We start from the raw sequence: 23,551 nt of genomic DNA, 5'->3' as shown, positions 1-23,551 counted from the left end.
CCCCACAATACAGATTGCACCCTTTGCTGTCCAACATTTTGGTAAATATTGTGTGGCCAGGGATAAGATGGAATGCTCTACCATGCACACCGAATGTTGGAATGTATCGCATGTCAATGCATAATTCTCTTCATTTCAAAAACTGGACTGGATACACGCTCTTACCTCATTGAGACACTATAACAACTTGTATTTCTATAGCGCCTTTATCACAGGTACACGTCTCAAGGTGCTTCACAGAGTCAGAAAAGCCATGGCCAATATATTTTATGTTTATGTGAATGGGATTTATATCCTAACATTAACTTTGCTCTCTGTGGGCATGGCTCGCCTGATTGAGAGAGATCCACATTCCTCACGCTGAGCTGAAGTGTTCCGAATGGATCATTCGGGCTTTTCTCAGGACAATCACCGTGGGCAGCACGGTGGCATGGTGGTTAGCACAATTGCTTCACAGCTCCAGAGTCCCAGGTTCGATTCCCCGCTGGGCCACTGTCTGTGCGGAGTTTGTACGTTCTACCAGTGTGTGCGTGGGTTTCCTCCGGGTGCTCTGGTTTCCTCCCACAGTCCAAGGATGTGCAGGTTAGGTAGATTGGCCATGATAAATTGCCCTTAGTGTCCAAAATTGCCCTTCGTGCTGGGTGGGGTTACTGGGTTATGGGGACAGGGTGGAGGTGTGGACTTGGTAGGGTGCTCTTTCCAAGAGCCGGTGCAGACTCGATGGGCCGAATGGCCTCCTTCTGCACTGTAAATTCTATATAATTCCATTTGTTTATTCACTCACTCCAGGCAGGTGGAAGGAGGTCTCGGTTCTTAATGTTCCAAACACATTGGCCTGGATTGTTAAGTAATGGGTTGAGACATTGCAATTAGTTGTCTCATTTATGTTAAGTATCCATTAATTGACACTGATATGCAAAGGGGCTTCAGGTGGCCTCTGTCAGGTGGTGTGTTGTTAAGAGTTTTGTGCAGAGGCTGTGGAAGTGAAATAAATGGTGTTTGGTGAAAAGGAACAAGAACATTAGACTCTTCATTTCACAGCAACTAAAACGTATAACATGGATTTTCATGTGGATTGGGGGAAAACCTGACTTGAGAACTTTGGTATAGATCTGACACATGTATGATTTTGCTTGGGATTCGTGCTTTTTAATACAGCGTTTGGATCGTAGATTTTGTTTATTGTTAGGTGCACCGAGGTACAGTGAAAAGTATTTTTCTGCGAGCAGCTCAACAGATCATTAAGTACATGAAAAGAAAGGAAATAAAAGAAAATAAATAGGGCAACACAAGGTACAAAATGTAACTACATAACACCGGCATCGGGTGAAGCATACAGGGGTATAGTGTTAATCAGGTCAGTCCATAAGAGGGTCATTTAGGAGTCTGGAAACAGTGGGGAAGAAGCTGTTTTTGAGTCTGTTCGTGCGTGTTCTCAGACTTTTGTATCTCCTGCCCGATGGAAGAAGTTGGAAGAGTGAGTAAGCCGGGTAGGAGGGGTCTTTGATTATGCTGCCCGCTTGGGCAGCACGGTAGCCTTGTGGATAGCACAATTGCTTCACAGCTCCAGGGTCCCAGGTTCGATTCCAGCTTGGGTCACTGTCTGTGCGGAGTCTGCACATCCTCCCAGTGTGTGCGTGGGTTTCCTCCGGGTGCTCCGGTTTCCTCCCACAGTCCAAAGATGTGCGGGTTAGGTGGATTGGCCATGATAAATTGCCCTTAGTGTCCAAAATTGCCCTTAGTGTTGGGTGGGGTTACTGGGTTACAGGGATAGGGTGGCGGTATTGACCTTGGGTAGGGTGCTCTTTCCAAGAGCCGGTGCAGACCCGATGGGCCGAATGGCCTCCTTCTGCACTGTAAATTCTATGATAATCTATGAATGTTTCCCCATGCAGCAGGAGGTGTAGATGGAGTCAACGGATGGGAGGCAGGTTCGTGTGATGGACTGGGTGGCGTTCACGACTCTCTGAAGTTTCTTGCGGTCTTGGGCCACGTAGTTGCCATACCAGGCTGTGATGCAGCCAGATAGGATGCTTTCTATGGTGCATCTGTAAAAGTTGCTAAGGGTTAATGTGGACATGCCGAATTTCCTTAGTTTCCTGAGGAAGTATAGGCGCTGTTGTGCTTTCTTGTCGGTGGCGTCAACATGGGTGGACCAGGACAGATTTTTTGAGATGTGTACCCCTCGGAATTTGAAACTGCTAACCATCTTCACCTCAGCCCCGTTGATGCTGACAGGGGTGTACAGTACTTTGCTTCCTGAAGTCAATGACCAGCTCTTTAGTTTTGCTGGAATTGAGGGAGATTGTTGTCGCTGCATCACTTCACTAGGTTCTCTATCTCTCTCCAGTATTCTGACTCGTTGTTATTCGAGATCTGGCCCACTATGGTCATATTGTCAGCAAACCTGTAGATGGAGTTGGAACCAAATTTTGCCACGCAGTCGTGTGTGCACAGGGAGTAGAGTAGGAGGCTAAGTACACAGCCTTGCGGGGTCCATGGTGCATTTTGCAAGCCGCGATAGTGTGGGAGGAGTGTGGGTGCAGATGTGGACATCCTTAGTTCTCAGAGATAGCAGCCTGCTCTCAATATCATCTAAAGGCCTGATAAATCTCATCCTCTCAATCTCCATGCCCCCTCAGATAACTCATGCCAGCCCTACCCCCTCCATGCTCCCAGATTCTCTATGACACCTCCATGCGCCCGCAGAACCCGATGCTACCTGCATGCCCCCTTTATGACTCCATAGCCACTCACCCAATATGCACCATGCATGTCCTCAGGAACCATGCAACATCAAGGGGAATTCTTTTATTTAAAAAATGTAATATGCCCAATTTTTTTGTTTTGCAATTAAGGGGCAATTTAGCATAGTCAATCCACCTACCCTGCACATGTGTGTTGCGGGAGTGAGACCCACGCAGACATGGGGAGAATGTGCAAAATCCACACGGACAGTGACCCGGGGCCGGGATCGAATCTGGGTCCTTGGCGCCACAAGGCAGCAGTGCTAACTACTGCGACACCGTGCTGCCTGGAGGGGATTTCTTTTAAATTGTTGAAAAGAATTCAATCTGTGACAATCTAATAAAACCGTAATTTAAACACACTGCCATTCAAAATGCAAAAAACTGTTTCACATATAGAAAACTTTCATCCTTTGTGTAAACAATAAAAACCATGTACTCTGAAACCACATCAAAGACAGAACATGTTATTATAACCCCATAAAACTGCTAGTCAACAGACCAAGCATTCAAAATAGCCACAGCTAACGAAACATTGGCCTCCAAACTCCAAAGCTTGAAACTGAAACAACAGATGGTGTTTTCTCCATTTCAAATCAGATTGCCTACAAGTCAATGAAGGGAAACTGGTGCTTGCTTTTTTTAAACTTTTAAAAGAAAGGGAATGTTCTTTCCACAGTCATTACATTTAAAGCCCAGCACTAAATAATAATTTTTATTAGTGTCACAAGTAGGCTTACAGTCACACTGCAATGAAGTTACTGTGAAAATCTCCCTAGTTGCCACATTACGGCTCCTGTAATGATGTTGGAGGAAGTGAATGTTTAAGTCAGTGGATGGGGTGCTGATCAAACAGGCTGATCGCTGTTGGAGTTGCGCTCATCCAGGCAAGTGGCGACCAATCCATCACACTGCTGACCTATGCTTGGAGAGACATGCCTAGTGAATCAGTGTTACTCACTGCAGAATTCCCAACCTCTGACCCGCTCTTGGAATCACAGTATTTATATGGCTAGTCCAGTTCAGCTTATGGTCAGTGGTAACTTCCAGGATGTTGATGGTGTGGATTTCAGCAATGGAAATGCCATTGCATGTCAAGGGGAGATGGTTAGATCCTCTCTTGTTGGAGGTGGTCATTGCCTGGTGCTTGCATGAAGTGAATATCGCCCAAGTCTTGCTCCAAGTGAACATGGACTTCTTCAGTCTATGAGGTGTTGTGAATGATGCTGAACATTGTGCAGTCATCTGCAAACATCCCCACTTCTGATCTTAGAATAGAAGAAAGGTCATTGATGAAGCAGCTGAAGGTGGTTGGGCCGAGGACACTACCCAGAGGAACTCCTACAGTGATGACCTGGTGCTGAGATGACTGACCTCCAGACATCACAACCATCTTGCTTTGCTCCACGTATGGACTCTAGCCAGAGGAGAGCTTTCTTCCAATTCCCACTGACTCCAGTTACTAGACCTCAGGCTGCCTTGATGTCAAAGGCAGTCACTTCTCACCTCAGCTCTCTAATTCAGCTCTCTCGTGTCCATGCCTGCAGCTAAAGCTGTATTGAGGTTGGAACAAAAAGATCCTGATGTAACCCATACAGGGCATCTGTGAACATGTCCAGTATTTTTTGTTTTTAAAATGGCATTTCCCCCGTTTGCATTTTAAAATTTTCATTCTGCTCCTTTCCAAATACCTGTAGTCCCACTCCGAGCCTCCTGGGGTCAGTGTTGAGCTTGTACTCAGCACCACCACCAGGGGTGTTTCTACAGTGCTGATCTTGAACCACAGTCATATTCATAACATAATCAACTGTCGTGTTGGGTGCTCTGCTACACAGACGAACCAACATGGTTGTGGATGGTACAACTCAGTTTTATTACTGACATATATTTACAGTGGTAAACTGGTTACTGTGGTTCGTTCATTACCCTTGAATCTGTGGACCTATCCCTAACACAATGGCACTCAGCACATGGTGGATGTCTGAGTGGCTTGCTGTGAGCTCTGTGCCCTGAGCTGTCTCCTGGTGGAATCAGCGGGGAGTGTCGTGTTCCCCGTTTTATAGTGTGTATGCTCTTGCCTGTGATTGGCTGTGGTGTTGTGTGTGTATTGATCGGTCCGTTGATCTGTCCATCAGTATGTATGTATGTTTGCACCATGATGTTTACCTGAATATCATGACATCAACAACAACATATTAATACAGTTATATTTATATCCAACATATAGAACGTTGCAACATGTATAAAGATCTTATTAAGTGCAGAAGGGGAGGATTGTGTGCAGTTGTTGGCCCCACAGTACAGGAAGAATGTTGATGCAATGTTACAGGCATATTCACTGCCAGGCTGCCCTGTCTGGGGAACCAGCAATACAAATTGCGGATTTGAAACGTGGGGGGGTTTTCATCGGGACAATACAGATTACAGGTGGATATGACGGAGGTGTGCCAATGTCTGCAGAGCCGTCTTTCAGGTGAGACATTAAAGTAAGGCCTCATCCTCCCTCTCAGGTGGATGTATGGTTTTGGAGAAAAGCAGGAGCTTTTCCTGGCTAATATTTATCCCTCAACTAACTAACTAAAAAAAGGAGCTGATTTGGCCATTTATCAAATTTCTGTGAGTTTGCTGTGCACAAACTGACAGTTGTGTTTCCTACTTTATAACACTGAATGTATTCAAAAGTACTTCACTGACAATGAAGCATTCTGGAACTTTCTAAACTCATGAAAGACTCTACAGCTGGCTCGTCCCACTTTATAAATATAGGTTAGATAGGCAAGTTTAAAAAAATAAATTTAGAGCACCCAATTCATTTTATCCAATTAAGGGGCAATTTAGCGTGGCCAATCCACCTACCCTGCACATCTTTGGGCTGTGTGGGCGAAACCCACGCAAACACGGGGCGATTGTGCAAACTCCACACGGACAGTGACCCAGAGCCGGGATCGAACCTGGGACCTCGGCGCTGTGAGGCAGCAGTGCTAACCACTGCGCCCCTTTAGATCGGTAAGTTAATGAAGAGATACAGCCAGAGGGCAGGTACATAGGATTATGTGGATGATAAACACTGACTAATTGGGCTGGTTGCTATGTTTAAGTGTTGCAGCTCTATGTTATCAATGGCCCCTTGAAATTGTTTTATTCTGTGTGCCCAGTCAATTAAATACATAGACTTTTAAATTTGCCGTAGACATGGATTATCTTTTTACAAACGCCGGCATCTCCACACCATATCTTCTTTTATATTACCAGCTAGCTTACACTAATATGTCATCGTCTCCCCCCCCACCCGCCCTCTCCAGTTGTCCTCTGCTCGCTTTTAAAGGCTTCCCGATCCTCTGGCTTCCCACTAATGCTCACCACTTTTGTATGCTTTTTCTTTTTCTTTTATGCTGTCCTTGACTTCCCTCATCAGCCATAGATGCCTCGTCCTCCCCTTAGCATGTTTCCTCCTCCCTTGGATGAATTTCTTTTGTCCTCCCGAATAACCCCAAAACTCCTGCCATTGCTGTTCCACTGTCTTTCCTGCTAGTCTCCTTTTCCAACCAACTCTGGCCAGCTCCAGGCTGATCACATGGAATGCGAGAGGGCTGAATGGGCCGGTCAAGAGGGCTCGCGTATTCGCGCATTTGAGGAGGTTGAAGGCGGACGTGGCAATGTTACAAGAGACACACCTGAGGCTAGTGGATCAGACTAGGCTGAGGAAGGGGTGGGTCGGGCAGGTATTTCATTCGGGGCTAGACTCTAAAATTAGGGTGGTTGCGATCTTGATTAATAAGCGGGTGTCCTTTGAGGTAGGGAACATAGTGGCGGACTAAGGAGGTAGGTATATCATGGTGAGTGGGAAGCTGGAGGGGATGCTGGTGGTACTAGTGAAAATTTACGCACCAAATTGGGAAAATGCAGAGTTTATGAGGGATTGGATGTAGGACTGCTAGCAGATGAGGAGATGTGCGGGCGGATGAGGGAGGACATCCAGAATTATTGGGAGATAAATGATGTGGGGGAGTTTCGGCAGCAATGCTGTGGGAAGCGCTGAAGGCAGTGGTTAGGGGGGAGGTAATTTTGATACGGGCTCTTTTGATATGGGAGAAGGTGGAGCGGGTAGAGATGGATAGGCTGGTTAGGGAAGTACTCCAGGTGGACACAAGGTATTCTGAAGACCCGGAGGCGGGATTGTTGAAGGAGCGGCAGACGCTGCAGATGGAGTTTGGTCTGCTATCCACAGGGAAGGCGGTGGGGTAGTTGAGGAAGGCGAGGGAGGCGATATATGAGCATGGGGAGAAGGCCAGTAGGATGCTAGCACACCAGCTAAGGAAGAGGGAGGCGGCAAGGGAGATAGGATTATAATCGGCTGGATGAGTCGGAACCTCCAGCAGGGATGGAGGGGATGTGGCAGTTTTTGGAAGGGTTGGAGTTTGCGAAGGTGGAGGAAGGGTCAGTGGAGGGATTGGGAGCCCCGATCGGGATTGTAGAAGTAGTAGAGGGATTGGGGGCCATGCAGTCGGGCAAGGCCCCAGGACCGGATGGCTATCTTGTGGCATTTTACAAGGAATTTTCTGGGATGCTGGGCCGGCTGCTGGTGAGGGCATTTAATGAGGCAAGGGAGCGAGGTGTTCTTCCCCCAACAATGTTGCAGGCTTCGATCTCATTGATCCTGAAGCGGGAGAAGGACCCAGAGCAATGTGGGTCATAGAATCATAGAATTTACAGTGCAGGGGGCCATTCGGCCCATCGAATCAGTACCTACTCTTGGAAAGAGCACCCAAGCCCACGCCTCCACCCTATCCCCGTAACCCCCCTAAACCTTTTTGGAAACTAAGGAACAAGTTATCATGGCCAATCCACCTAACTTGCACATCTTTGGACTGTGGGAGGAAACCGGAGCACCTGGAGGAACCCACGCAGACATGGGGAGGATGTGCAGACTCCGCACAGACAGTGACCCAAGCTGGGACTCGAACCTGGGATCCTGGAGCTGTGAAGCAATTGTGCTTTCCACAATGCTACCGTGCTGCCCCCAACAATTGACAATGTTTTAAATTGACTTTTAAATCCAGATTTTTATTAAATTCAATTTGAGAAAATTAAGTTCGCCCTGAGAGGATCAATGTTAGGGTTCGTTTGGAGGTAGCAGCCGTTTATCGCCTTCTTCGGGGAAAACTAAACTGTCAGCAGATTCAGTAAACTCGGGGGGAGTTAGGCTATTTTGTGTTTCGAGTAGGCGGGAACAGTGGGAGATGGAGGGGTGGATTATGCACTGAACTATGTTTACATTTGTACTTGTATCGTTCATCGTTATAAAACCATAAATGCCTTAATAAAATGTTTTTTTTTAAAAAAACTCTGGCCCGCTCTTCCCTCGTGTCTTTGTAGTTACCTTTACTTAATTGACATTGGACCGTTATATCTGATTCCAGCTTCTCCCTCTCAAATTGCAGGATGAATTCTATCATATTGTGGTCACTGCCCCCTAACCTAAGGGTTCCTTCCTTTTCTTGGAAGGAAACTAACAACCTGATTTTTCTCAGCCCTGCATTAACCGCCTCCCCTTCCCATATTTGTCCCCTTATTTGCTCTGCCACCTCTCTATTCTATTACATGTTCTGGAAACTTTACTAACCTCTCCTGAGCCCTCGACTCCTTTACCTAGTTTAAAGTCCTCGTCGTTAACCTGCACTTCTACTTTCTCCTTTATTTATTTTTTAAAAAATTTCAGAGTACCGAATTCTTTTTTTTCCCAATTAAGGGGCAATTTAGTGTGGCCAATTCACATGCCCCACACATCTTTTTGGATTGTGGGGGTAAGACCCACGCAGACACGGGAAGAATGTGCAAACTCCACACGGACAGTGACCCGGGGCCGGGTTCGAACCTGGGTCCTCGGCGCCGTGAGGCAGCAGTGCTAACCACTGCACCGCCATGCTGCCCCCTACTTTCTTCTTTAACTTTGTGTCGTCGTCCCCCTCCACTATTTAATTTAAAGCCCCATCTACAGCCCTAGTTAATCGATTCGCCAGGGCTCTGGTCCCCTGATGAAGACCATCCCATCGGAACAGGTCCCATCTTCCCGAGTACTGGTGCCAATTTCTCTCACACTAATCTTTCAGCCATGTATTTACCTCTTGAATCTTATTGACCCTATGCCGAATAGCTTGTGGCTCAGGTAGTAATCCGGAGATTATTACCTTTTTGTTTCTGCTTTGTAATTTAGCTTCTGGCTGTTCATACTCCCTTAGCAGATACTCAGTCCTTGTTTTACCTATGTCATTGGTACCTACTTGGACCACGACAACTGGATCTTTACCCTCCACTCCAAGTTCCTCTGTAACCCAGAGAAATCCCGAGTCCGAGCACCAGGCAGGCAACACAACCTTTGGGATTCTCGATCATGGTCACAGAGAACATGTCAATGCCCCTAAGTATACTATCTCCAATTATGACAACATGTCTTTTCTCTTCCCCCACTTGAACAGCTCCCTGTACCACGGTGCTGTGGTCAGTTTGCTCATCCTCCCTACAGTCCCCGCCCTCGTCCACGCAGGGAGCAACAACCTCAAACCTGTTGGATAGGGACAAGGGCTGAGGATCCTGCAACCCTACCTCCTGGATCCCTCTACATGCCTCACACATAGTCACACCTTCCTGTCCTGGACCACTGGCTGAATCCAAGGTAGTTAATCTAGGAGGTGTGACTGCCTCCTGAAAGTCTCCAGGCACCTCTCCCCCTACTGATGTGTCGCAGGGTCCAAAGCTCAGAATCCAGCTCATCAACACTGAGCAGGAGTTCCTCAAGCAACCAACACTTGCTACAGATGTGTTCACTGGGAACCACAATGGAGTCCACCAGCTCCCACATTATTCAGGACTTAACTTTCCATCTCTATTTTCTTTAATTAGTTTCTAATTTGATTTTAATTTTTAAAAAATATATATATCTCATTACCTCGGTCTGAAAGCAATAAAACATGGCTCTTGAGCATCACAGCTGGCACACTGCCCCGTCTGTTGATAATAGCTCAAATTGTGTTTGCCGCTTTTTCCTACTTGCCAAAAACTCCGGTGTCACGGCAAGCGAGTACTGGTGGTCCACCTTAAGAATGGAATCCACCAGCCTTTGCTGCTCCACCCTCACTGTGTTCACCAAATGCTCTTTATAGGAGACAATTTCCCCCCGAGGATCACCTTGAGGGCCTCCCACAGTGTGGAAGGTGGGTTTGACTCAGTTTTATTAAATTTTATACAGTCATCAATGGCAGTGGACATGCGTTCACAAAAGTTCTTATCCATTAATAATATTGTGTCCAACCTCCATTGCAAACATTGGGACGGACCTGATTCTATCGCCAAATCAACAAACTGCGGGGCATGGTCCAAAATCACAGTAGCGGAGAACTTAGTCACCACCACTGAAAGGAGGAGAGACCTATCTACCACCACCCAAAATGAGCTGGTGCATTCTAAATCGAGGAGGGAGCCAGCAGATTATTAATAAAGTTGGTATTATCCCAGTTCAGGGAGTAGACATTAACCATAACCACCGGGGTGCCCAGCAGAAAGCCACAGACATTACCATGTCTGCCGTTGAGGGCGGTCAAAATCTTATGAGGCAGAAAACTGAACCCTTTCATTCATTAATATTGCTGCACTCCTGTCCCTACCATCGAAACCCGAATGAAAGACCTGTCCTACCCAGCCTTCCACAGGCTTGTCTGGTCCCTGACCTGCAAATGTGCCTTGCAAAGTCACCACATCGGAATTTAAACTCTTACGGTGAGCAAATGTTCTCGACCTTTTCACTGGGCCATTCAACCCCCTAACATTCCAGGTGTCCAAGCGAAGTGGGGGGGCTCCCCCCTCAATCTGAAGTCAGTCATTTTAACTGAACTGGGCTCCACTGTTTGTACACGGCGGCCTTGGCTCTATTGAACCCAGCCCTCTTCTTCCTACGTCTTGGTAGAACCCGATAGCGTGACCTTCTCACTTGAAGTCCCAATGTTCCTTCGCCCATCTCAGAACCTGCTCTTTCTCCTTGAAGATATGAAACTTCACTATTACCGCACGTGGTGGATCCTCAGGACGAGGCCTTTGCCGGAGTGTATGGTGGCTTGGTCCAACTCAGGAGGGGATGTGAATCTACCCTCACCCACCAACTGATCATAACTGCAAAGTACTCCATGGGCATTGGACCTTCCATCCTTTCTGACAACCCCACAATTCGATATTTTGCCTCCTGGACCTGGATCCCTAGATCATTCACCTTGGCCTTCAACGACTTGTTCGCTTTGACCACCAAAGATAGCTCCGATTCCTGTGAGGTAATCTGATTACTGTGGTTCAAAATGGCCACTTCAATATCTTTACCCATGGCTCCATGGGCTTCCGCAGTTTCATTGGTTTTCTCCGAGTCAGAATACAGGAGGGAGGTAGAGAACCTAGTGGAGTGGTGCAGTGACAACAATCTATCCCCCAATGCCAGCAAAACTAAAGAGCTGGTCATTGACTTCAGGAAGCAAAGAACTGTATACACCCCTGTCAGCATCAATGTTGCTGAGGTGGAGATGGTTAACAGCTTCAAATTCATCTCCAAAAATCTGTCCTGGCCCACCCATGTTGACGCCACCGACAAGAAAGCACAACAGCGCCTATACTTCCTCAGGAAACTAAGGAAATTCGGCAGGTCCACATTAACCCTTACCAACATTTACAGATGCACCACAGAAAGCATCCTATCTGGCTGCATCACAGCCTGGTATGGCAACTGCTCGGCCCAGGACCGCAAGAAACTTCAGAGAGTCGTGAACACCGCCCAGTCCATCACACAAACCTGCCTCCCATCCATTGACTCCATCTACACCTCCCGCTGCCTGGGGAAAGCGGGCAGCATAGTCAAAGATCCCTCCCACCCGGCTTACTCACTCTTCCAACTTCTTCCATCGGGGAGGAGATACAGAAGTCTGAGAACACGCACGAACAGACTCAAAAACAGCTTCTTCCCCACTGTTACCAGACTCCTAAATGACCCTCTCATGGACTGACCTGATTAACACTACACCCTGTTTGCTTCATCCGATACCGGTGTTTATGTGTTTACATTGTGTACCTTGTGTTGCCCTATTATGTATTTTCTTTTCTTTTCATGTATTTAATGATCTGTTGAGCTGCTCGCAGAAAAATCCATTTCACTGTACCTCGGTACACGTGACAATAAACAAATCCAAATCCAGCTTCTGGAAGAATCTATACCTGAGCTTATTTGTTTCTCAGTTGCTGACTGATCAGCTGAGTGTTAGCAGCATTTCCTCAATTTGTTTTACATTTTCAAGGGACACAGACACGGGAGGGTGGGGGTGGGTCACAGGCACTGGGAGGGTGGGGGTGGGTCACAGACACGGGGAGGGTGGGGGTGGGTCACAGACACGGGGAGGGTGGGGGTGGGTCACAGACACGGGGAGGGTGGGGGTGGGTCACAGACACGGGGAGGGTGGGGGTGGGTCACAGACACGGGAGGGTGGGGATGGGTCACAGACACGGGAGGGTGGGGGTGGGTCACAGACACGGGGAGGGTGGGGGTGGGTCACAGACACGGGGAGGGTGGGGGTGGGTCACAGACACGGGGAGGGTGGGGGTGGGTCACAGACACGGGGAGGGTGGGGGTGGGTCACAGACACGGGGAGGGTGGGGGTGGGTCACAGACACGGGGAGGGTGGGGGTGGGTCACAGACACGGGGAGGGTGGGGATGGGACACAGACACGGGTAGGGTGGGGGTGGGTTACAGACACGGGGAGGGTGGGGCTGGGTCACAGACACGGGGAGGGTGGGGGTGGGTCACAGACACGGGGAGGGTGGGGATGGGTCACAGACACGGGGAGGGTGGGGGTGGGTCACAGACACGGGGAGGGTGGGGGTGGGTCACAGACACGGGGAGGGTGGGGCTGGGTCACAGACACGGGGAGGGTGGGGGTGGGTCACAGACACGGGGAGGGTGGGGGTGGGTCACAGACACCGGGAGGGTGGGGGTGGGTCACAGACACGGGGAGGGTGGGGTTGGGTCACAGACACGGGGAGGGTGGGGGTGGGTCACAGACACGGGGAGGGTGGGTCACAGACACGGGGAGGGTGGGGTTGGGTCACAGACACGGGGAGGGTGGGGGTGGGTCACAGACACGGGGAGGGTGGGGATGGGTCACAGACACGGGGAGGGTGGGGCTGGGTCACAGACACGCGGAGGGTGGGGATGGGTCACAGACACGGGGAGGGTGGGGCTGGGTCACAGACACGGGGAGGGTGGGGGTGGGTCACAGACACGGGGAGGGTGGGGGTGGGTCACAGACACGGGGAGGGTGGGGGTGGGTCACAGACACGGGGAGGGTGGGGTTGGGTCACAGACACGGGGAGGGTGGGGGTGGGTCACAGACACGGGGAGGGTGGGGTTGGGTCACAGACACGGGGAGGGTGGGGGTGGGTCACAGACACGGGGAGGGTGGGGATGGGTCACAGACACGGGGAGGGTGGGGATGGGTCACAGACACGGGGAGGGTGGGGATGGGTCACAGACACGGGGAGGGTGGGGATGGGTCACAGACACGGGGAGGGTGGGTCACAGACACGGGGAGGGTGGGGATGGGTCACAGACACGGGGAGGGTGGGGGTGGGTCACAGACACGGGGAGGGTGGGGTTGGGTCACAGACACGGGGAGGGTGGGGGTGGGTCACAGACACGGGGAGGGTGGGGATGGGTCACAGACACGGGGAGGGTGGGGGTGGGTCACAGACACGGGGAGGGTGGGGGTGGGTCACAGACACGGGGAGGGTGGGGCTGGGTCACAGACACGGGGAGGGTGGGGGTGGGGCACAGACACGGGGAGGGTGGGGGTGGGACACAGGCACGGGGAGGGTGGGGGTGGGACACAGACACGGGGAGGGTGGGGATGAGTCACAGACACGGGGAGGGTGGGGCTGGGTCACAGACACGGGGAGGGTGGGGATGGGTCACAGACACGGGGAGGGTGGGGCTGGGTCACAGACACGGGGAGGGTGGGGATGGGTCACAGACACGGGGAGGGTGGGGCTGGGTCACAGACACGGGGAGGGTGGGGATGGGTCACAGACACGGGGAGGGTGGGTCACAGACACGGGGAGGGTGGGGCTGGGTCACAGGCACGGGGAGGGTGGGGATGGGTAACAGACACAGGGAGGGCGGGGATGGGTAACAGACACAGGGAGGGAGGGGATGGGTCACAGAGACGGGGAGGGTGGGGCTGGGTTACAGACACGGGGAGGGTGGGGCTGGGTTACAGACACGGGGAGGGTGGGGCTGGGTCACAGACACGGGGAGGGTGGAGAGAGAGGGAGAGCAGAAACGGCCTCATCACGCCTGACTCGGGATGCGATGAGGCCGCTAAGTCTCGTGAGAGGCCTCTCGCAAGATTCGTGATGCTCAAGAAACCTCAAGGGAGGTGGGGGACAGAGAGAGGGAGGCGGGGGACAGAGAGAGGGTGGTGGGGGACAGACAGAGGGAGGCGGAAAGAGTGAGAGGGGGAGGTGGGCGGCAGGGGGGAGCCAGAGGGCGGCGGGGGGGAGCCAGAGGGCGGCGGGGGGGAGCCAGAGGGCGGCGGGGGGGAGCCAGAGGGCGGCGGGGGGGAGCCAGAGGGCGGCGGGGGGGAGCCAGAGGGCGGCGGGGGGGAGCCAGAGGGCGGCGGGGGGGGAGCCAGAGGGCGGCGGGGGGGGAGCCAGAGGGCGGCGGGGGGGAGCCAGAGGGCGGCGGGGGGGGAGCCAGAGGGCGGCGGGGGGGAGCCAGAGGGCGGCGGGGGGGGAGCCAGAGGGCGGCGGGGGGGAGCCAGAGGGCGGCGGGGGGGAGCCAGAGGGCGGCGGGGGGGAGCCAGAGGGCGGCGGGGGGGAGCCAGAGGGCGGCGGGGGGGGAGCCAGAGGGCGGCTGGAGGAGCCAGAGGGCGGCGGGGGGGAGCCAGAGGGCGGCGGGGGGGAGCCAGAGGGCGGCGGGGGGGAGCCAGAGGGCGGCGGGGGGGAGCCAGAGGGCGGCGGGGGGGAGCCAGAGGGCGGCGGGGGGGAGCCAGAGGGCGGCGGGGGGGAGCCAGAGGGCGGCGGGGGGGAGCCAGAGGGCGGCGGGGGGGGGAGCCAGAGGGCGGCGGGGGGAGCCAGAGGGCGGCAGGAGGAGCCAGAGGAGAGCCAGAGGGCGGCAGGGGGGAGCCAGAGGGCAGCAGGGGGGAGCCAGAGGGCGGCGGGGGGAGCCAGAGGGCGGCAGGGGGGAGCCAGAGGGCGGCAGGGGGGAGCCTGAGGGCAGCAGGGGGGAGCCAGAGGGCGGTGGGGGGAGCCAGAGGGCAGCAGGGGGGAGCCAGAGGGTGGTGGGGGGAGCCAGAGGGTGGCAGGGGGGGAGCCAGAGGGCGGAGCCAGAGGGCGGCAGGGGGGAGCCAGAGGATGGCAGGGGGAAGCCAGAGGACGGAAGGAGGGAGCAAATGGATGGTAGGAGGGAGCGGGAGGCAGCAGAAGGGAGAGAGGGGTAGGCTTGGAGGGAGCGAGAGGCGGCAGGAGGGAGCGAGAGGCGGCAGGAGGGAGCGAGAGGCGGCAGGAGGGAGCGAGAGAGGGAGGTGAGGAGAGCGAGATGTATGTGTGGAGGAAATAAAGGGTGCCTGAGGCAGACATACACTTCCTTATTGCTGCTGCTATTTTAAAATACAATGTACAAGGAAGAGGCTTTCCCATCATTCAATATCTAAAAATTGAAATGCATCAGGTTCTTAAACCACAAACTCAGTGCATCTTCAGAATGATGGCAAAGAATGTCTTAAAAAACAAATAATTCATCACCATAGGTGAAATGAAGAAATACAATATAAATGTTTCACCTTGCTGTACCATTATCAACAACAGCAATCCAAATGTGGAGTTTAGAATCACATAAATTTACTTCACAGACGTTAGTAGGTCTCTCGTGAATTCACTGGCCCATAGAACATAGAAAATACAGCACAGAACAGGCCCTTCGGCCCACGATGTTGTGCCGAACCTTTGTCCTAGATTAACCATAGATTATCATTGAATTTACAGTGCAGAAGGAGGCCATTCGGCCCTTTGAGTCTGCACCAGCTCTTGGAAAGAGCACCCTACCCAAACTCAACACCTCCACCCAACACCAAGGGCAATTTGGACATTAAGGGCAATTTATCATTGGCCAATTCATCTAACCTGCACATCTTTGGACTGTGGGAGGAAACCGGAGCACCCGGAGGAAACCCACGCAGACACGGGGAGGACGTGCAGACTCCGCACAGACAATGACCCAAGCCGGAATCGAACCTGGGACCATGGAGCTGTGAAGCAATTGTGCTATCCACAATGCTACCGTGCTGCCCTTAAGAACAAATAAATCTACACTATATCATTTTCCCGTAATCCATGTACCTATCCAATAGCTGCTTGAAGGTCCCTAATGTTTCTGACTCAACTACTTCCACAGGCAGTGCATTCCATGCCCCCACTACTCTCTGGGTAAAGAACCTACCTCTGATATCCCTCCTATATCTTCCACCTTTCACCTTAAATTTATGTCCCCTTGTAATGGTTTGTTCCACCCGGGGAAAAAGTCTCTGACTGTCTACTCTATCTATTCCCCTGATCATCTTATAAACCTCTATCAAGTCGCCCCTCATCCTTCTCCGCTCTAATGAGAAAAGGCCTAGCACCCTCAACCTTTCCTCGTAAGACCTACTCTCCATTCCAGGCAACATCCTGGTAAATCATCTTTGCACCTTTTCCAGAGCTTCCACATCCTTCCTAAAATGAGGCGACCAGAACTGTACACAGTACTCCAAATGTGGCCTTACCAAAGTTTTGTACAGCTGCATCATCACCTCACGGCTCTTAAATTCAATCCCTCTGTTAATGAACGCGAGCACACCATAGGCCTTCTTCACAGCTCTATCCACTTGAGTGGCAACTTTCAAAGATGTATGAACATACAGCACAGAACAGGCCCTTCAGCCCTCGATGTTGGGCCGAGCTTTGTCCGAAACCAAGATCAAGCTATCCCACTCCCTGTCATTCTGGTGTGCTCCATGTGCCTATCCAATAACCGCTTGAAAGTTCCTAAAGTGTCCGACTCCACTATCACAGCAGGCAGTCCATTCCACACCCTAACCACTCTCGGAGTAAAGAACCTACCTCAGACATCCCTCCTATATCTCCCACCCCGAACCTTATAGTTATGGCCCCTTGTAACAGCTACTTCCACCCGAGGAAATAGTCTCTGAAGGTCCACTCTATTTATCCCCTTCATCATCTTATAAACCTCTATTAAATCGCCTCTCATCATGGAGAGGTATTTGATATTATCTTGCTTATGTATATTCTGCCGACCTCACAGGTTTGGATGTGCTCCATTTGCCATTCTTCCTGGATCTTCTCCAGAGTGGAAACATTTTGTTGGTACAATCGATCTGTGAGGGTGGAAAACAACATCCAGTCAGGGTGAAGCACTGAGGAGATTAAAGTTTGAATTACACGGGTATTACACTGCGTTTGACATTGATCTTTTATATCTGGGAAATGGATCAAAATCCACGTCTGCCGGGGCGGCAAGGGGGGGGGGGAAGTGGTTAGCACTGCTGCCTCACGCCGTTGAGGACCCTGGTTCGATCCCAGTCCCGGTCACTGTCTGCGTGGAGTTTGCACATTGTCCCCGTCTCTAGTGTGGGTCTCACCCCCACAACGCAAAGATGTGCAGGGTAGATGGATTGGCCAAGCTAAATTGCCCCTTATTTGGAATTTACGAAATATCCACGTCTGTCTTCTGAAGCAGCATCATGTTAAATCAATGAATGAGAGTCCTTGAAGAGAGGTACATGAATGCCAACCTGACAGCATCTCAGTGTGTAATACAAAAAACTCTCAGATTTTGTCCACCAATGGGACCCTCGTCAGTCAACAAAATTCAGAGTCGCCTCACAAAGGTTTTTTTTTTAAAACATTGACAAAAATGTGGCAGGAATTGCGAGACCCAATAGTACCACAAGGGGCACTGGAGGATGAATTATCTTAGCTGTGTCACCTTGGCAACCACGGTACACCTCATGGAACTAACGGCGTTGGAGAAACCCCATAACATAACCTGGATGAAACACTGAAGAGATTACAGTGAGGCCACCAAAGCTTAGAATGCTGTTCTGACATTTGTGACATGCCGTGGAGCAGCATTCTAATGTAACACCGAGAAAGGTGGACAGAGCTGACCATTCATTCTGCCAGAGAAAGAGAGTGCAACTCAAGATTCTTTGGCAGAGACATGTACGATTGCTGCGGTGTAAAGTTTAAAACAATCACATCCCCTGTATTGTACCATTTTAAAAACTTATTATACTTTTTGGCAGGTTTGGATTGAATAAAGCTTATTACGCCGCAACACGATGATTTAGTTTGTTCACTGGTGAAAAAAAAAAAGAAAATCGCTTATTGTCACAAGTAGGCTTCAAATGAAGTTGCTGTGAAAAGTCCCTAGTCGCCACATTCCGGCGCCTGTTCGGGGAGGCTGGTACGGGAATTGAACCGTGCTGCTGGCCTGCCTTGGTCTGCTTTAAAAGCCAGCTATTTAGCCCTGTGCTAAACCAGCCCCTTGTGATCTGGTAACATCTTGAATGAGGTTTGTCGAGCCTAGCTTTTTTTTTTGTATATATTTTAACATTTTAACAATCACACAACACAACATTTACAACTGAAATACCCCAGAAGCAACTCCACAAACCAATCCTCCCCCCTACCCTGCCAGTGTCAACTAGCTCTCCGAAATGTAATATGAACAGACCCCATTTCTTCTGGAACCCCTCACTCATTCCCCTCCAGGCAAATTTCACCTTTTCCAAACACCCTTGGTTGTTCTCCCTCAATGGGGCTATGTCCCCATGCCGGCGTAAAAACGCTGGCGTTTCACTCCCGAGTTTCCTAAAAAAAAGATCAGTCGATTCACTCACCTGCAGGGGGCTAGCAGGGACCCAGAGTGAGTCACGCCACTTTAGCTGCAGATACGGGCCTCCGCACCTCCGGTTTCGAGTTTGCGCATGCGCACGGCGGTGGCCTCCAGCGGCCGCATCGAGCGCCATGGCGGACTCGGACCGCAGAGGCAGATGAAAAATGTACGCCCCCCCCCCCAATCGGCCGTGTGCTCGAAGATCCGGCCGGACCGATCTGTCCCCCGGCCGCCTATAAACCTCAGGAAATCGGCCGGTCAGGAGCGGAGGATCGCTGGGCAGGGCTCTGGCAATGGCCCCCCAGCTGCGCGGAGTACTCCGCGAACACGCCGATTTTCGGGTCCCGGAGAATCGCTGGGCCCGATTTCAGCGTGAAATTGGATTCTCCGCCCCTGCGCCTAAAGCAATTTCGGTGCGGGGCTGCAGAGAATCCAGCCCAGGAACTCCATTAGAACCCCCAGCCACACCGAGGCAGAGGGTGGAGAAGCTGATCTCCACCCCAATAGGACCCGCCTGCGAGCGATCAGCGAGGAGAAGGCTAACACATCTGATCCCGCACCCGTCTGCAACTCCGGCAGGTCCAACATCTTGAATATGGCCCCCCCAGGGGATGTCTTGTCTAGCTTTCGACTGCATTAACATCGTGTTCGAATCCCACCATGCAGATGATGAAATCGGAATTCAATAAAAATCTGGAATTAAAAGTCTAATGATGGCCATGAAACCATTGCCAATTGTTGTAAAAACCCATCTGGTTCACTTTAGGGAAGGAAATCTGTTGTCCTTACCCAGTCTGGCCTACATGTGACTCCAGACCCAAACAGCAATGTGGTAGATTCTTAACTGCACCCCACTGAAATGGCCCAGCAAGCCACTCAGGGATGGGCAACAAATGCTGGCCCAGCCAGCGACAGCCACATCCCAAGAACAAATGTTTTTAAAAGTGGACCCAGAATGGGGCAGGCAGGGGGGGGCTGGGATTTGCCATTTTCTTCATATATAGAACTTTTTTGAATTATTTTGCTACAATCAAATGGTCGGCAGGCATGCCACTGAGCACACCGATCTGGGACCTCAAGAGTATGAAGAGAACATATTGCTGAAGCTTTTTGCTTGCATTCATCACCCAGCAGAATGGGGAACCCATAGTTCCCCACTGCTTTCTCCATGGCACCATATCTCGGCCAATCAGGGACGACTGGCCAGCCAATCAGCACCCTTTTCCCCTGCAGTAGAAATTGTTGTGATAGTTTGAAATTTGACATTCTTGCATCTGTCCTGTTGAGTGCAACATGTGTCTCTTCAGTAATATTCACACTCTTAACTACCAAGTGACTGTTAATATAAAAAGAGATTGAAAAGAGCTTTGATGAGGACACTCTCCCAGAAGCACACAAGATAGAATTAGTCCCGGCTGCCATTCTACTGGGTGACACATAATATTAATTTATGATCTGTTTACATCTATTTAAGGATGCTTCCAGGGAGACTTTCTGAGATAGTAGTAAGTCAATGTTCAGTCATGAGTCCAAATTTAAACCAAAATTTAAAAAGGGCCGTTAACCCTTGTGGCAGGCTATATTAGGGGTATCGTGGTACCTAGGTGGGATGTACCTTATACTGTAGTATGAGTGGTAGAACCTGCCTGCTGGTTCCACCCAGCAGGCGGAGCATAAGAGTCTGTGTTTCACCCACAGCAGTCATTTCTGTTCCGGAGCTGCTGGGGTAACTACTTGTTCATTAAAGCCTTCAATTGGGCTACAATCTCGCTTCAGTGTAGTGATTGATCGTGCATCAATTTAATAAACAAAATTGAAGAATGGCTGCTCTCCGCATCAAGCCAGAGTGTCTACAAATCAACCCCAAGCGGCAAATGCAGCAGCAACTTTTAAACATTGGCTGGCATGTTTCAACGGGTACATCAGGACGGCCCCGACTACCCCCACGGAGGAACAGAAAATGCAAGTCCTCCACTCAAGGGTGAGCCCAGAAATCTACACGCTTATCGAAGACGCCGACGGTTTCGAGGACACAATGACTTTGTTAAAAGAGCACTACGTCCGCACTGTGAATCAGGTCTATGCTCTGAATCTTTTAGCTACCAGACGGCAGATCCCAGGGGAATCACTGGAGGATTTTTACCGTGCATTGTTAGTGTTAGGTAGAAACTGTAACTGTCCACAAGACTCAGCCAATGACCACACCAAACTCTTAATACGGGATGCTTTTGTTGCGGGCATGCTGTCCTCTAAAATCCGCCAGCGACTGCTGGAAATTGACACGCTAGGGCTTAAAGAGGCACGGAAACTTGAGCACTCCCTAGATGTAGCCTCCCGCAATGCCCAGGCCTACGTTCCCAACCGCGCGGTACCCGCATGGACAGGGTGGACCCCACCCGCGGCCGATTCGAAAGCACCCCTAAATTCCCCACAAGCTTGTGCAGTGCGGCAGCCAGGAAACCTCGGAGGGCAAAACAAACACCCCCGGCAACACTGCACGGCCCGATCCGCAATCTGCAAGGGCTGCGGGAAGAAGGGGCACCTCGTGGCAAGATGCCAGGCCCGGTCGGCCGCCGCTGACTCCACAGACGAACCGGGCCCGCTGCCATTCCTCTCCTCACAGGCCATGTGCAATTCATGGGGGGCAGCCATCTTGGATGACGTCTCAGGACCCCGACTCGGCTGGCCATGTATCGCCTGATGAGACCTCTCAGCCGGCCATGTGCGATTCATGGGGCCAGCCATCTTGGATGACGTCTCAGGACCCTGACTCTTGTATCGCCCGACGAGATCTCTCAGCTTCTGCCACAACTTGCCTCAGTGACACTGGACCAGTCTTGGCCCCGAACACTTTCAACCGCTTCGACGTCGGTACTCATCAATGGGCACAAGACATCCTGCTTGATCGCCTCTGGCAGCACGGAGAACTTCATCCATCCCAATACGGTAAGACACTGCTCCCTCGCTGTACACCCGATTAAACAAAAGATCTCCCTGGCCTCTGGGTCCCACTCTGGGGATGCTGCATAGCCAATCTCACGGTCCAGGGCGTGGAGTTCAATAACTTCCAACTCTACGTCCTCCCCCATCTCTGCACTGCCACACTCCTGGAACTGGACTTCCAGTGTAACCTGCAAAGTTTAACGTTCAAATTCGGCGGACCCATACCCCCCCTCACTGTCTGCGGCCTCACGACCTCAAGGTCGACCCGCCTTCCCTGTTTGCAAACCTTACCCCGATTGCAAACCCGTCGCCACCAGGAGCAGACGGTACAGTGTCCAGGACGGGACCTTCATTAGGTCGGAAGTCCAACGGTTACGAAAGGAAGGCATTATCGAGGCCAGCAACAGCCCCTGGAGAGCTCAAGTGGTGGTTGTAAAGACCGGGGAGAAACATAGGATGGTCATAGACTACAGTCAGACCATCAACAGGTATATGCAGCTCAACGCGTACCTCTCCCCCGCATATCTGAAATGGTCAACCAGATAGCACAATACAAGGTTTTCTCCACAGTAGACCTTAAATCAGCCTACCACCAGCTCCCCATTCGCCCGGACGACCGCAAGTACACTGCATTCGAAGCAGATGGGCAGCTCTACCACTTTCTAAGGGTTCCCTTTGTTGTCACAAATGGGGTCTCGGACTTCCAACGGGAGATGGACCGAATGGTTGACCGGTACGGTCTGTGGGCCACGTTCCTGTACCTCGACAATGTCACCATCTGCGGCCACGACCAGCAGGACCACGACACCAACCTCCGCAAATTCCTCCATACCGCAAAAATCCTTAACTTAACCTATAACAAGGACAAATGCGTGTTTAGCACCGATCGCCTAGCCATCCCCGGCTAGGTAGTGCAAGATGGAGTCATAGGCCCAGATCCCGAACGCATGCGCCCCCTCATTAAGTTTCCCCTCCCCCACTGCCCCAAGGCCCTGAAATGTTGCCTGGGCTTCTTTTCTTATTACGCCCAGTGGATCCCCAATTATGTGGACAAGGCCCGCCCACTAATCCAGTCCACTGTTTTTCCCCTATCGGCAGAGGCCCGCCAGGCTTTCAGTCGCACCAAAGCAGACATCACCAGGGCGACGATGCACGCAATCGATGAGTCCCTCCCCTTTCAGGTCGAGAGTGACGCATCAGACGTAGCTCTGGCTGCCACCTTCAATTAGGCGGGCAGACCGTGGCCTTCTTTTCACGCACCCTCCACACCTCAGAAATCCGCCATTCCTCTGTCGAGAAGGAGGCCCAAGCCATCGTCGAAGCTGTGCAGCATTGGAGGCATTACCTGGCCGGCAGGAGATTCACTCTCCACACTGACCAACGGTCGGTAGCCTTCATGTTTGACAATGCACAGCGGGGCAAAATTAAGAATGATAAGATCTTATGGTGGAGGATCGAGCTCTCCACCTATAATTACGGGATCTTGTATCGTCCCGGGAAGCTCAACGAGCCTCCTGATGCCCTGTCCCGCGGCACTTGTGCCAGTGTACAAGTAGACCGAATCCGGATCCTCCACGACAACCTCTGCCACCCGGGGGTCACCCGGTTCTTCCACCTTGTTAAAATCCGCAATCTGCCCTACTCCATCGAGGAGGTCAGGGCCATAACCAGAAACTGCCAAATCTGCACAGAGTGCAAGCCGCACTTCTACAGGCCAGCGAAAGCACACCTGGTGAAGGTTTCCCGCCCCTTTGAACGCCTCAGCATGGATTTCAAAGGGCCCTTCCCTCCACCGACCGCAACACGTATTTCTTAAACGTGATTGAGGAGCACTCGCGGTTCACTTTCGCCGTCCCCTGTCCCGACATGACGGCTGCCACCATC

At 51.6% G+C, this 23,551-nt stretch overlaps 1 protein-coding gene across 1 annotated transcript in view; it reads right to left on the bottom strand.

Annotated features, from left to right (window-relative positions):
• LOC140409427 (proline-serine-threonine phosphatase-interacting protein 2-like) overlaps positions 1-23,551 on the bottom strand; it is a 147,162-nt gene that overhangs the window by 30,777 nt on the left and 92,834 nt on the right. Inside the window, 1 exon segment of the mRNA XM_072497863.1 lies at positions 17,122-17,201. Coding sequence (XP_072353964.1) covers positions 17,122-17,201 — 80 coding nt within the window.

The sequence above is a fragment of the Scyliorhinus torazame genome, chromosome 3 (assembly GCF_047496885.1).
Source record: "Scyliorhinus torazame isolate Kashiwa2021f chromosome 3, sScyTor2.1, whole genome shotgun sequence".
Lineage (NCBI taxonomy): Eukaryota > Metazoa > Chordata > Chondrichthyes > Carcharhiniformes > Scyliorhinidae > Scyliorhinus > Scyliorhinus torazame.
Note: the sequence above shows the minus strand (reverse complement) of the source record. Positions and strands in the feature narration are given on the sequence as shown.